Raw genomic sequence first — 15,146 nt, 5'->3', positions numbered from 1 at the left:
CCATTTATTCTAGTTTTTTCTAGGGCAGAGCCATCCCCTCCTCCACCCAGCCCCCAATCCCTTTGGTGCTGTGGCTGGGAAAGCAGCCCTTACCCCAGCCCACCACATCCCTGGGAATACACTGGGGCTCAAAGGAACTGGGGCTGCTTCAGAAAAACACCCTGCCAAGAATGCATCACTTGGTCAGGACCGACCAAGGAAAACATTGGGCCCAGGGAGGGAGATCAGATAGGCCCTCGGGCCGGGCCATTGGAGGGGCAGGCGCTGCAGGAAAGCCGAGTCAGGCACCAGGTGAAATATGACCTCCAAAGCATCCATAGGCATTTCTTGTATAAACACCCCAGTCCAGACAGGAAGCGGGGATGGGGGAACTAGAGGGGGAGGTGGCCCCACAGGACCCCCCAGAGGTAGACAGATGGACAGGAAAGCAGGGGAGGAAAAGGTCAGTGGAGAAAAACAATGGGGAGTGGAAAGAAGAGAACACTAGGGAAAAAACTAGACCATAATATTCTGCTTTCATTCACATAGAGGATTTCATTTGCTTCTCTTCACCCGAGGGTGCAGAATCACCAGGCAGATGGGGAAACTGAGGCTGTGCAAGGCAAATAGGCTAGCGTCTTCTGTTTCTCATCTATCGCCTGCTGAGGGTCCTGCCCGCAGGCATTCCAGAATGTTCTCTAAAGAAATGTTTGTCATGACCTCCTTGAGACCCCACATGGGTTGGAGGCCAAGCTGGGGCACATATCTGGATCTGCAATGGCCTCTCCAGGCCCCCGGGTGACCCCAGAGGTCCGGAGCATTCCTAAGGCTCTAGTTCAGCTACTGCTGGCAGCTGCACCTCTGCTAGTGCGTGGGGCCAGACTGAAATCACCGCAGAGCTTAGCAGCTGGGCTGGGGTCCCCAGTTCTTGGTCCCAGAAAGGGCAGAAATCAAAGCAAGCCTTGTCCAGTTGGTGAGACATCAGTGGGGGAACTCAGAGGGAGGCCCTGGAATCCAGAACTTTAGGGCTGGAAGGAGCCTGGCAGGGTCTCTGGTGTATAGATGGGGAGACTGGGGGCCAGAAAAGTATGGTTTACCCAAAGTCACACAGCGAGGTAGTGACTGGATCAGAATCCAGGGCCTCCCTCTCAGGTCCAGGTTCCTTTTCAAACCATTGCAGCCAGAGACTACAGGGGTTGGCCCTACTTTGCAGTAGAGTCCATAACCCCACAGTCCGCGTTTAAGAGAGTGATACCAAGCCTAGGCCACAAATCACTGGGAGGGCTTCGAGGGGAACAGGCTCAGGTTGGCTCCTCCGGATTGCTCCCCGGTCCCACCTCACCTTCCACCCGGAGCAGGAAGGGAGAAAGGGCCCCACCCTTAAACCCAAGAACCAGCCCAAATCCTTGCCCTCAGTCCTAGGAGTGGGTCCTGTCGCATTTACCTTCAGGGAAGCCCCAGCCTCCGTTCCACCCGCGCCCGCCCCCATCCCAGCTCCGTCCCTCTCATAATAGGTTTGGCACCTTAAGACCCCGCCCCTCTTCCCATAGGGCCCCGCCCCCCGCCCAGGCGGGGCTCACCTTGGTCTCAGCCAACTGTCGCTTGAGCAGCTGCAGCGCCTCGGTGTGCTCCCGCTCGCTGTCCTGAAGGGCCTGAAGCTGCTCCTTCAGCTCCCTCTGGAACAACACAAGGCCTGGATGCGGGGTTCCGGCCAGACCGCCGCCGCTCTCCCGCGACCTCCCCCAAGACCACCCTCCCCGCACAGTTCAACAATCCCAACTCTCCCAGATATACTGGCTGCTTTCACCTTTCCATCTTTCATCGGGAGCTTTGCAACACGCTCCTCTCTAGCCATCCTAGATGCTTGTGGTCTCCCTGTCCAACCCGCCTCCACATGACGTTCTGCCCCCGCCTGATTTGCCGGCGGAGACTCCTGGCTTAGAATTCTCGGAAGGGTACCAAGGCCGTAGCACTGTGCTCCGCTAGGACTCGCGCGTCGGGTGGGCTTGGCGCTGTTCTCAAGCCTTTGCTTGTATGGGGTCATTTAATCTTCTCAGTAATACAGAGGAAGTCACTATTATTACCTCCGTTTTCCGTCGGAAAAATTGGTACAGAGAGTTTGTGAAACTGGCCCCAAAGCATGCAGCCAAGCAAGTAAGAGTAAAACCATAATTGCACCATGATTTTGACGTCAGGTGACATATCTTCTGCAGTGGTGACACCCATGACAGACAGCGACAAAAATCCACAATATACAACAGAAGGAATATGGCCACGATTAGTATTACTGATTTTTCCTTTCCCTCGGGTTCCAGGAGGTCTCAGTATGACTCTGCTAGTAATTTTGTTTTGATTTTAAAATTTTGATATTTTGTTCATCATGAGTTTTGTTTTTGTTTGTTTGTTTTGCTTTAATATTGATTTTCAAAAATTGCATTAAGTATTACCCACCTCAACCCCTGAGTTTTGGGGTGCCTACTTCAATGTTGCACCTCACCCTCCCACACCTGTCTCCACCATCCTTCTCCCCTTACTCCCCTGCAGCCAAAGTGGACTTCTTCCCGTTGCTCCGTCATGGGCTCGTCTCACCCTCATGATTTTGCCCTTGCTGCTTCCTCTGGCCAGCGCACTCCACTCAGATTTTCTCCCAATGATTCCTTGGTGTCATTAACCTATCAGCTCCAATGCCACCTGGTCAGGGAGGTCTCGCTCACGTACAGCTTCATCGACACCCTCAGTCCCACATCCTGTTTCGAGGTTTTCCTAGCACCTTCTGTGGTCCAAGACGCTCTTGCTCGCTTGTTAGACAGTGTTTCCTGCTCATGGCCTCCACTAGACAGTGACTATCATGAGGGCAGGGGTCTTGTCTGGCTTGTTCACTGTTGGATCCCCAGTGTTTAGAATAGTGCTCAGCACACAGTAGGGCCTCAATGAATATTTGTCAAATGAATGAATGTGGTGTTGAGGTGGGTACCCCGGTGAGAGGGCCCGCTGTCTGCATAAACTGGGTGTTTGGCTTATTGTAACTAGTTCTTCTGTCTGTCCCTAGTGTCCCGCCTTCCCATCCCCCATGAGCCCATGAGTCCTACGGGGATGGGCCCTTACCATTCCCTGCTCTCTATCCCCCGTACCTGTCAACAGCCTGACAATAAGATGGGGCTCAAGGAGGTTTGCTTTGTGGATGAATTTCTGCGGAAACAGCCTCTGAGCAGGACCTGGGTTTTCCAGTCAGCCTGGGCTGTGAGAGATGCCAAGAAGGTGACTTACCTGTTCACCCCTACCTCCCTCCTACTCACTCAGCTCATGAGGGCAGGGAGGACCCTTGGAAAACATCTGGCCCACCTAATTTTACAGACGAGGCAGCAATATGGGAAGATGGTCATGATGACATGCTAAGAGAAGCATGCAGAAATTATCTTTGCTTACTATCCCTTAGCCATGCTACAAATATTTACTAAGTAAGTATGTGCCAGGCACCACTGAGGCTCTGGGGATACCCCAGAGAGCGAGACAGACAGTCTGTGGCCAGAGGAACTGTCCAGGGTGGTGGGGAAGGGAGAGAATGAGCAAAGAAAGTAACAGCTCCGGCCTGTGCTCTAGAGAAAATAAAGTGGTGTGGGATGGGGGTGAGTGTGGGGGAGGGTGGACAGGGAAGGCTCCTCTTCCCTGAGTTGTCACCTGAGATGACACGGCAGCAGGGTGGGGAGAAGCCGGCCTCGGAAACAGGAGTTAGATGGGACACTGGGGACGGCTTGTGCTGTGAGAGCAGAGAGCTCCCACAGACAGGATGGCTACCACCTCTGCGAGTGCCTCGGGGCCAAGAGGCAGCTATAAAGATGGGAGGCACAAGCTGAAGCCAGAGGGGTAGGAGGAGGCAGGAGCCTGGGTCCCTGATGATGGATTGTGGCTCAGTGATGAGTTAGGAAGCTGGCCCTCAAGAAAAAAAGAGAGAGAGAGAGAGACAGAAGCCCTGATTACTGGTGTTTGCCAATTTCTATGGTATAAATGCTCCCATCAGAGCTGATTATCAAGTGATGACCGTGAGGTCAGGGGCTGGGGATACCTGGCACAGTCAGCTGGCAGGAACCGGAGCGAGCCAGCTCCAGCACACCACTGCCTGGGGGCCTTTCTTACAGGCCTGCTGTATGGGGGAGAGAAAGACACATCATCTCCTCACGGCTGCCCAGCCAGGTGTCTGGTACTGACAGCCGACAGTCATTCCTAACAGGTTCATGTGCATCTGAGTTGTTAGAGCAGACAAATGTCATTCCCCTGAAGAGTATAGATCGACTGCTCGTCAGGCTCCCCCTGATGGCCCTGGGGCTACCCAGCTTGGGACCTGGCTGAGGGATGAGCTGAGTGTGACAGTCGTCCCTCCTGGTGTCCTCACAGGTTCACATAAGACTCAGCCCCCCAGGTGGCTCCTCAGAGTCTCTGAGAAAATGACCCCGGAGGCAGAGTTCCTCACAGCGCTGAGGGCACCCAAGAGGCCTGGACAAATCCCTCCCTGCTTCCAGGGCCAAGGAACAAGAAACAAGGAGAGAAGGCCTGCCTTTTCCTCTTGGACCCTGGGAGACACAGAACCTTCCTTTGCCGATTCCACAGACATGTGCAGAGGTCTCCTTGGGTCCACACGGTGCTGGGTCAGCAACAGGCAGAGGGATGCTTCAGGAGGGGTGTACATGAGTTGAGTTGGGGGGGAACACAGGGACACATGCATTAACATGACAGGGAATGCTGGAACCGGGTTAGGGGACACAACACTTGCTGCTCTTCCCAGGTCCCCATCTCAGCGAGGGCCACCCCTACCCCTACTGCCATCCAAGTGAGAACTCTGGGAGTCACTCCTGACGCTGCCCGCCCACGAGGGCGGCAATCAGTCATCAGGTTTGTCTCGCTGGTTGTCTCCTGTCTACACCCACTGCCCCTGGTTCGGTTTTCTGGACTGTGATCCTAGGCTCCCCTCTGCCCCTGCGCTCTCCAAATGGAGTGCCTTGTCTCTAGGACAGATCTGTCCATGCTTTTTCCCTGTGCCCCATGGCAGGATCTCCATGGTGTCTGAGAAGATGGCCACAAAGCTTGAGTGTGGCACTCAAGGCCTTTACCCCTGGCCCCAAACTTCTTCTCCAGCCCTGTCTCTTGGTCCAGACCTGCACTGTTCAAGGCAGCAGCCACCAGGCACAAGTGGCTACTAGGGTTAACATGCTTTGAAATGAAATAAAACTGAAACTCTGTTCCTCAGTGGCCCCGAGGTGCTGGGTTACGTGTCTGAAGTGGTCAAGAGCCACCCAGGACAGGTGGCCAGTGTCTCAGAGGGCACCGATGCGGAGTCCCAGGAACCGTGTGGTCAAACCCTCCGGATCTAACAGGAAACTGAGGTCCACCGAAAGGGACTGACTGGCCAGTGGCCACATAGCTTGACAAAGGAGAACCAACTGGAAAACATAGTGCTGGCAGAAGTGAGACACCAAACAGGAAGCTCTGAGCAGCAGAGCTGGTCAGAGGAAGGGCAGTGGCGGGGTCTGGGTTCACAGGCGCATGTCATGCAATTCTCACAGCCATCTCATGGAGGGGGAAATAGAGGCTCAGAGAGATCAGACAGCTGGCCCAAGGTCACACAGCTCCGTTTCCAAATCTGTAAAGAGCAGCTAATACCAGTGTTGGGTCTGTGGTTGTAAGGATCCAATGACTTAATTCATGACCTGACATGATGCCCAGAGTGACGCTCAGTCACTCTTGGCTGCTGTCACGGTCATCATCATCATCTCAGTGACATGTGAAACAGGGAGTCAGAACCGGTTGAGGCTTCCAGGAGATACATTATTTCTGATGGAAAGCTTGGGAAAGATGGTTGGATGGATGCACTGGAAGGAGTCCTTCAGGGATCCTGGGTGGGGCCAGAGCATCCCAGGTGGAGAGACTAGTTGGGCAGGGGCACACCTGGTGTGTGCAGGAAGTGGGAGGTGCCTGGGGGTAAGGGGAGCCAGGTCTGGGCAGGTGGGTGGAGTCAAGCTGGAAGGGCCGGTGGGGCTAGCTGGGGTGAGAGCAGGAGGTGGAGGAGGCCTTGAAGGTCCTCATGGGGGGCTGGACTCTGGTGGCCCCATCAGAGCAGGAGCCTGTCAGGAGGAGGGGAGTCCCTTGGAAGGCGGGGCCACAGCTCTGTAGGCCTTCCTTTGGAGAGGGAGCAGAACTGAGCAGACAATTATGCAAATGTCAGCTGACTGGCTCTGGGGCTCCCCCACAGGTTTGGAGAGGCCCAGACCAGAGCAGTAGTCTTGGGGGAGGACAGAGAGCCAGGTTTCCCACACGCCCAAGGTCAGACTGCCCCTCCTGTGGGGCCACCCCTCTCCCATCCTATAGGGCAAAGCTGCTGCAGGAAACGGTCTCCTGAAGGCTTCAGGGACCCTTCTCAACCCTGTCACCAAGCAGTGCTGCCCATTGGAGATAGTGTGAACTCTGGCCTCAGAAAAAACTGGGTTCGAATCCCAGCTGTTATGACCGTGGGCAGATCACCTCTTCCCCTCTCAGGGCTCACCTCTTGGAGCCTTATCTGTAAAATGGGCATCAGGGCCACCCATGGGGTTGGGGTGGGACTAAATAAGGCCACCTCCCCTTCTCTGTGCACCTGTATGCTCTCTCTCCTGCTCTGACCCAAGGACGCCAGAAGTCTCGACATGGCAAGCTGAACTTGCCCCACATTCTTCCTCTCCATCTCTCTCCCATGCCCAGAACCCCTGATGCTCCTGCTCCCCCAACAGGCCTGAATTTTTGCATGTCCTCTCTCTCTGTGAGCCCCACCCCTCCTGGACCACCAGCAATCTCTAGAAAGGCCTCCTGGTTGCTCCCCTTGCCCCCAGACTCTCCCAGACTTCCAGCTGCCCATTGCCCATCATGCAGACCTGGCCTGGCCCTGCTTGCCAGCTCAAACCTGTCCCTGGCTCCCCAGCATCTCCAGGAACAAATCCAAGCTCCTTGGGATGGGGGGGTGTTCAAGGTCCTTTCTCTGCTGGTGCAACCTCACTCTCCCATTCCTGCCTGAACCCCAATGCCCTCCCCTCCAGCCACAACTACCCACCCGCTCATCTCCATGCCTGTCCCTCAGCTGACAGCCTGAGTTCCAGTTCTAGCAACACTTCCTGGTGCCATGGCAGTGGGTACAGATTCTGAGCCTCAGTTTCCTCACTTGTAACACAGGGCAATGTGCCCCACCTTTCAGGTGTGCCGTGAGGATTCAGTGAGCGTCCCCACCAAAGCGCTGTCCCTGCCACTGCCCCTGCCCCTGCACCCGGGCGATGGGGGCTGTGGCTGTGTTAGCTCCTTATGTCCACAATGTCTTCCCTCTCTGGCATCGTCCCACACCCACTCCATCCTGGGCAAGTTAGAGAACCTCTCAGCCTCTCTGTCTTCCTCTGTGAAATGGTGCTGGTGTGAGTCCCACACAAGGAACTGGGAAAGGAGAGGGGATTTAATGCCCGTAACAGCACCTAGCTCACTGCCTAGTGTTTCCTTAGAGTTGTTCTTCTCTCTGTTGTTGTCACTGCCTACCTGATCCTATGCTTTCTATGAAATAAACGTCCTGAGGCCACCCAAATTCGAGTTCCTACGCCGTGGCTGGTGCTTAGCTAAGGTGTCCTGGATGAACATTCCTGGCAGCCACGGACACCTGTGAGGCAGGAAGTGGAGATGCCAAGAGCCAGGCCCGAGCTTGACTCCCTGCCAGCTTCGCCTCCATGGAGGCGCATACATCCTGTCCTCTGCTGGGAGAAGTAACAGCAGAGGCTGCTTCCTTGGAAAACAAAAAACCCTGGCTGCTTCCCTGTCCGTGGCACCAAATAAGGTGTCTTCGCGTCTGCTCTCCATTTGGAGAGGCAGCAAGTCTCTCTCCCTCTTTACACATCAAGTAGACAGTCTTGTTGTTACTTGTATCTCCCACACAGGGAAAGGGTGAGAGGAGGCAGTGCCTTCTGCTCAGCTGGAAGAAGCTAGAGGTGGGATTTGAACCCAGTCCCCTCACCCTGCTCTTTCCCCACATGGCTATCTCGGTGTCTCTGGGTCATCACGCCCAGCTTGGCAGGGCTCCCACCCAAGGCCAGTGTAGTATGGTCTCCCCCGGCAGGACAGAGGCCTTGGGAAAGGCTCCATGGGTCACGTGAGGCCTGGAGGGGGTGGGTGGGAATGAGCGTGATCCCTTCTCTGGAGGCCTGGAAGCTGACGTCTCAGGCCAGAGAGCCAGCTGCATGTCTGACCAAGATGACATCCAGCCACCTGCCCTTGGAGCATCAGGTAGCACAGAAGGTGTCCTTGGCCTGAGCCTGTGTTGAGTACTTGAAATATAAAGACAGGCAGCTTGGTGGGGGGAGGTGGGGGCCAACCACCTGGGCCTCAGAGGCAGCAAGGAGGTGAGGAGTGGCTCAGTCTGACTGGCCTCTGATCCTGCCCCTGGCATTTCCCAGCTGGGTAACCAAACCAGGCACTCAATTCCTTTGAGCCTGTTTCTTTGCCTGGAAAAGGAGCAAATGACAGGACCACTCGACAGGGTTTTATGAAGATTAAATGAGGTAATACAAGGAAAGTGCTTAGTCTAGTCCCAGGCAAAGCGCCAGGGCCCAGTAGGTATTGACTGAGAAGCCCCAAACTTCTGAGAGGGGGCTCTCTCCCTCCCTTTGACTCTGTGGTCCAGTGCTCAGCAGTGAAAAAGAAAGGTGTGTGTGTGGTGGGGGGAGGCATGAAAGCACGCACACATGCACACACATGCTCACATGCTCTGTACACAAAAATTCTGAAGAATCACAAAACAATTCTAACCATGTCTTTCTATGGGGTGAGATTATTGCGGGGGGTACTTTTAACTTATGTAGCTCTGTTGATTATGTTAATTTTGGAGTCAGAAACAATAAAGATACTTAAAAATTGTGTGCGACTCAGTGCCAGGCACGGTATCAGGCACTTTTGATACCGTAACCCTGACCCTTAGAACATCCTTCCCGGGGAGGTCATATTATCCCCACGTTATAGATAAGCAGGTGGAGGCTTGGTGTAGTGAAGTGACCTGACCAAGGACACACAGCTCATCAGTGATGATGCCAGGATCTGACCCCAGTATTGGAATCAAGTTCAAAGCAATTCCGCCTGGCAGGTCAGGGAAAGCTTCCCGGAGAAGGTGATAATTGAGCTGAGCCTGGAAAGCAGTTTAGAGCTTCTTTAGGACAAGGGTCTCAACCAGGGGTGACGCTGACCCCAGGGGACATGGGATGAAGACTGGAGATGTTTTGGGTTGTCACAGCTTGGTGGGATGGGAGGGGTGAGAGGGTGGGGGATTGAGAGGGGGTGGTGGGAAATGCTGCTGGTTAGTTTTTAGGGGCCAGGGACACTCCTAAACATTCTAGAATGCACAAGACTGCCTTGCACACCAATGTCAATAGGGCACAGTATGATATCATTCTAGAACTGTCATTTACTGAGTGCTTACGAGTGCCAAGGGCAGTACTGAGTTCTTGCAAATGTCATCTTATTTCATCCACCCCCACTGCCGTCAGTGAGGGACTCGAAGCTCAGAGACAGAAGTGATTCTTCTAAGGCCACAGCGCCAAGAAGTGGCAGCTCTGGGGTTGAAGCTGCCCAGTACGAAGTGCGAGTTCTTCACCTTTCTGCTCTGCTGCCTTCAGGATTTATAATAAGTCTAAAAGCTGCAGGCCAAGCGCTAGGTGGGAAGGGAGGAGACTCTAGCTGAGCCCAGGCACAGCCCTCCCCTGGCCTCAGGCCTGGGGCAAGGTCCGCTTCGTCCTCCTCTGCCATTGCCCCACCTGTCAAGTGAGGGTTGCACCAGATGATCTCCAAGGCTCTGCCAGCTCTGAGTCTGTTATTCTCCCAGAGAGGGGCCCAAGCCCAGGCTCTCGCAGCCCTGGGGACAGAACCACCAGCAGCCAGGAGAGAAGGGGGTGTGCCGGGCAGGCTCAGCCTCATTCCCAGTGCACACATAGTGAGCGAGCCCTGCTCCATTGATTATGTTACCCACAAGGAGAGAGAGGCAGGTGGGGTGGGGAGTGGCTTGAACCTCTCCCAGGAGCTCCCCTCTTGAATGCAGAAGGCATGTTTCTCTGCCACCTTCTTGTCAAGCCCAGAGGAGGCGCCAGAGCAAGGCCTCCTCTCAGGCAAGAGAGGCAGATCTGGGCATTGGCCTAGCTGGGCGCATGAGGTCTCACAGGTAGAAGGACAAGGGATGGGAGTGCGTGCTGACCCAGCCCCTTCCCTGTGCCAAGCATCTCAAACAGCAGGTTCATCTCAGGTCAGTCTCCTGAAATCCTGGTAGGAAAGAACCATTTTGACCCCAGCCTACAGACCAGAGAGCATCAAGGCTTCCATGAAGGGACTTGGCGAGTCACACAGACAGGAAGGTCTGGAACCCAAGAGTACCTGACTGCAGGATACTGCCCTAGAGGGTAGGTAGGTGGCCATCTTGTTCTTTTCACCGAGGAGTAGAAGTGTGTCAATAACATTTAGAGAAAATACACATTTAATTCCTCTAGCATTCCCCCAGGACGTGGAATGGATTGCAAAGAACTGAAACACAAGTGTTCTGATTTCCTGGTTTGCAGCAGGGGAACCCAGGCTCAGAAGGCAGAGGCCTCTCTAGCTAGAAGGTCAGACAGGGAGAGGAGGGGAGGGGCTAAGTGGCAGAGGAGGGATATGGCCTGGGGTAGGTGGAGCTTCCTGGTGCTCTCATAGTCACTTAGTGTGGCTTTGGGGGAGTCATTTCACCTCTCCGGCTCTCAGTCATCTATATTAAGAAGAGGTTGGACAGATGGTTGCAGACAGAGTCCCTTCAAAGCCTCACAACCTGCACCCAGCCATGTCAAAGGTTCTCCCCTCCCTATTTATGTGACTTCACAAATAGAGAGATGGGGATACCAGAGCTTGTCACAAAATGGTCTGGGGATGGAGGGCCCATGCCAGCCTGTGCAAGCTCCCAGAACCCCCAATTCTTGCTCCCTATCCTCAAAAAGCCAGACTGGGAATGAGTCAGTCATGGTTTGGGGATGAAAGGGGCAGGGAGGGAGAGATGGTGAACATGGGGTCATTTCTCCTGGGCCATGGGTCATCCACAGGCATCTGCTAAGTGCAGGCTGACTCACAGAGACTCAGGGTGGGGGGCGGGGGGAGGAAACCTCTTACAACATAAGGGAAAGTAGTTATTTTAGCTCCTGCTTAAGCATCCCAAGGGCCAGGGAGCTCCCTACCTGCCAAATTAGTCCACTGCATATTCAAAAAATGAGTGAAAAATCTGCTTCCAAAGGCTCCACAGTCTGGGCCAGCTCAGGCCAGAATTGGTCCTTCACTCATTCATTATTCAAACTTTACTGATGAGTACGGATATGCCAGGCTTTAGGGCCATAGACACGATGAATCAGAGACTGTTTCTGCTCTTTGGGAACTGTGTGCTAGACTGATATCCCCAGGCCAAAGACACAGGACTGGTGGATTGAAATGGTTTAGGTGGAGGAAAAGATTCTAGACTTCCACGTTGAAATAAGCTTGGGTGCCATTTGAGTAAACACATTAAATGGATCTCTTTGCCACAAGATTTCTCCAAACTTTTAATATGTAAAATGTACATGCAGAATCCTCCAAGGGGCTATTGAGAATATGCTCTTATTTCCCCAATATAGCTGATCTTGGAATACTACTTTTTAGAACAGCATACTTATTAACAGAGGATATTTGAGGAAATGCAGCTCTAATGCTTTTTTTCCCCCCCTCTTTTTTGGCCAGGGCAGATTGGGGAATGCTTACACCCAGAGGACATTTGAGCAGGGCTTTGAGAACTGAGTAGGAGTTGGTCAGTGAAGATGGGAAGGTTTAAGGGAGATCATTTATAGTCCTAGTTTCACTATGCTCAGGTTACCCTGCATATACTGTTTCATTTAGTCTTCAAAGGTCTTGAGAAGGGTAACAGAGCCAAGGAGGTCATTGAAAGCCTCTGGAAACTCCCAGAGATCCACCCCCTCCCTTTTCTTGAATCACCTCACCTCAGGGCCTTTATTCTCCAAATCTTGAATCTTAAGTCCTGTTCCCACAGTCATCCTGGCCTCTCCTCTGGTTTAAACCCAAAATAGTTCTTAGGGTACCTGGACTTGATCCTCCCTTTAACCCGTCACACACCCTGGCCTACCTAGGCCTTGGCACCCAAACTCAGGCTCTCTGCAGTTTGGATGGCCATAACTTAGACTCTCTCAGATTTCACCCTGGCCTGCCCCCATGAAATCTATCCCTGCTACTGTTTTCTAGGTCCTGATGCACGGCTGATTGAGTCCCGCCCCATGGGCCCCAAGCCTGCCCGTCAGCGACTCCAGTCCTGACCTATTCCCCGACGGCGGCCCCGCCCCCTGTGTAGCCCTGATTGTGTTCCCCTCTTCCCATGAGTGTTTTGCTGCAACTCTGTCCTGAACCGTTCATTTGTGGACCCTGCCTCCAGGTCCAGGCCCCTGACCCCAGACAGTGGCCCTCCAGCTCTGATTCGTGCCTGTCCCTAACCCTGCCCCAAGCCCGTACCTGGGCCATCTCTGATCTCACTGGTCCCGGCCGTGTCACTCCATGGGTGACCCCTCCCCAAGGACTCACCCCTACTACGGGTCCGTCTCCAACTCCGCCAGGTGCTGAGGGCCGTAGGCCCCGCCCCAGAACCCCGCCCTCTCGCCGCGGCCACGCCCCGTCCCTGTCCCGTACGAATTCTGATAGGGCCCTGACCCTGCCGGCGGCCCCGCCCCGTGGCAATTCTGACTTGGCCCAGCCCACGGTTCCGCTCTGACCCCGCCCCCGGCCCCGCCCCCGGCGGGCCCTGCTAGCCCCGCAGCTCACCTGCAACTCCTCGAAGGCATCGTCGATGCCGGTGACCTGGTGCTGCTCATGCAGCGCGGGCTCATCGCAGAAGAAGCAGAGCAGCGCGCGGTCCGTGAGGCAGAAGAGCTTGACCTTGTCGTGCGCCTGGCAGGGTCGCGCGGCGCGGCGCGCGTTGAGGATGGCGTCCAGCGGGAAGGCGCTGTAGCGCTCCACGATGTTGGCTAGCTTGAGGCTGGGCGCGAGCGCGGGCTCGGCGAACGTGCGCCGGCACTCGGGGCAGTCGCGGGCGCCCTGCGCCTCCTGCCTCACCCAGTGCTCTGTGATGCAGCGGCGGCAGAAGTAGTGCTCGCAGCCCAGGCTCACCGGGTCCTGGTAGATGCTCAGACAGATGGAGCAGAGCAGCTCGTCCTTGAGGCTGCACGCCATGGCGCTGGGGGCGACGAGAGGGGGCCCTGAGATGTAGGGGGGAGGCTGAGCGAGCGCGGCGCTGTTGGGGGCCGCAACCGAGAGATGTGTTCGGGGAGCAGACGGGGAGAGGCAGGAGTAAGAGCTACAGAAGGAAGGCGGGGGGGGGGGGGGGGGGCTATCCGGGAGGGAAGCGGGGAACGCGAGGAAGAGGTGCAGGGCAGAGACTAGCCGGGATGCGAGTCCAAGAAGGTGGTCTCTAGGTAGTGGGTGACTCGAAGCGATGGGTGCTGGAGGGAGGGGGCCCTGGTGTCTGAGGGAAGGGGCTCCAGGCAAGGAGCTTCTAGAGGAAGGGACAGTCTGAAGGGATGGGTACTGGGAGAAGAGGATCCAGGAGGGGGGCGGAGGCCTTAGGCGAGCTAAAATCCCGGGATGGGTGCAGTGGGGGGGAGGGGGAGAAGCTGGGGATGGGGAATTCTGGGGAAGGGGAAAGCCAAGGGGAGCTGCGCCGAGGCTGTGCGTGGCAGAGGAGAGGAGGGGTGCGAGCAAGCTCAGCTGCCTAATCTCGGCCCCAAGACCCCGCCCGACTTGGCCCCTTACCCCTGCCGGCTCAAGCGGCCACTGCTCCAGTCCGAGCGCAGCCTCTCAACCCGGAACCAGCCGAGCGCAAGCTCTCGGCAGCAGTGACTCCCTCCCCGCCCCCGCGGGCCGGGCCCAGGCGACTCCGCCCCTGCGGCGGGCGGGGGAGAGGAGAGGCGGGGCCGGGCCTCCAGCCTGCGGACCCCCTCGCCGACCCCACCGTTCCCCTACTCCCCCGGGACCGAAACCCCAGCTGTTCCTCCAGGATCTGCACACAGAACAACATGAACGTCTCGCTTAGGGTCCCTGTGGCGGGTGAGGACAGCTAATTTCAGAGGATAACGAGTAAACAAGGAGCATCATTCTGGATCATCGACGTGAAGATTTGGGAAAATAGTATTTCTTGTTAAAACAAGCAAGGATGCGTGCTGTAATCTGTATAGAATACAGCCTTTGCATAAAAATGCAAAGATAGACTCGAGAAAATGCCCTGCTTGCTTACAGCAACTTCAGGGTTTCCTTTTCACTTTCTTAAGGAGTGCTTGGGGGGAGAAGTTTAGAAAGCCCTGTCTGACCTAAGGAGTAGCCTCTATTCAGCAAACATTTCGGAATGCTATTTTGTGTGTGTGTGGGGGGGCGGGTTGGAAGGTTGGAGCAGGAGAGAAGGAGAGAGTAATAGGAGACCTTATCTCGTATGCCAGATGGAGAGGGGATAAGGGATTTCTAGATGGAGGGGACAGCCGGTGCAAAAGCACAGAGGCGTGAAAGGGGAGGGCACTTTGAGGGAAGTGCAAGTAGTTCTGTACTGTTGGGGGTGGGGTGGGGAAGGCTTGGAGAGGAGGGTATTGTGGGTCACGGTAAAGGATTTCCTGGAGGCACTGGACTTTCAAGCAGAAAAATGACTTGGTCTGGTGTGGGTTTTAGGGAGTCAGGGAGATGCTCATTATACCATCAGCAAGGTAAAGGCAGGAATCCTTTCTGATACGTTTGCATATGGGCAGTGCTTGGTACACATTAAACTGTGTACTGAGTAACAGCAGCAAAGCTGTAGACCTGGGAAGAGAGACTTAGATCACTGTTGTCAGAGACATTGAACGTGTCTCCCCAGTTTCTGCCTTCTCCAGACATGTCTTCACTGGGGTTAGACTTTTTTAGGGTACAATTTAAGAAACAGTTCAAAGTTCGCTTCTCTGCTGTTTACGTCCCCTTCACATCATCACCTGGTCCCCTGCCACCGTGATCTCCAGAAACAAGTTGGTAACTCATGCCACAACCATTCTTCCACTTTTCCTTGCAGTCAGAGCCTGATTTTGTTCAGGCGGGTCCCTTCCCCATGTGACCAACAG

General features: G+C 55.0%; 1 protein-coding gene across 3 annotated transcripts in view; it reads right to left on the bottom strand.

The window, feature by feature from the left end:
* TRIM62 (tripartite motif containing 62) overlaps positions 1 to 13,897 on the bottom strand; it is a 28,765-nt gene extending 14,868 nt beyond the window's left edge. Inside the window, exons 1-3 of one of the 3 annotated variants that reach the window (XM_047726616.1) lie at positions 13,822 to 13,897; positions 12,835 to 13,268; positions 1,560 to 1,655 (exon numbers count right to left, since the gene is read on the bottom strand). In XM_047726616.1, coding sequence (XP_047582572.1) covers positions 1,560 to 1,655; positions 12,835 to 13,242 — 504 coding nt within the window. In that variant the 5' untranslated portion in view covers positions 13,243 to 13,268; positions 13,822 to 13,897. Of the gene's footprint in view, positions 1 to 1,559; positions 1,656 to 12,834; positions 13,304 to 13,821 lie in introns of all 3 variants that reach the window. The other 2 variants (XM_047726614.1, XM_047726617.1) reach the window with 2 other exon arrangements.
* Positions 13,898 to 15,146: the final 1,249 nt, after the last annotated feature.

Source organism: Lutra lutra, chromosome 4 (genome assembly GCF_902655055.1).
Source record: "Lutra lutra chromosome 4, mLutLut1.2, whole genome shotgun sequence".
Lineage (NCBI taxonomy): Eukaryota > Metazoa > Chordata > Mammalia > Carnivora > Mustelidae > Lutra > Lutra lutra.
Note: the sequence above shows the minus strand (reverse complement) of the source record. Positions and strands in the feature narration are given on the sequence as shown.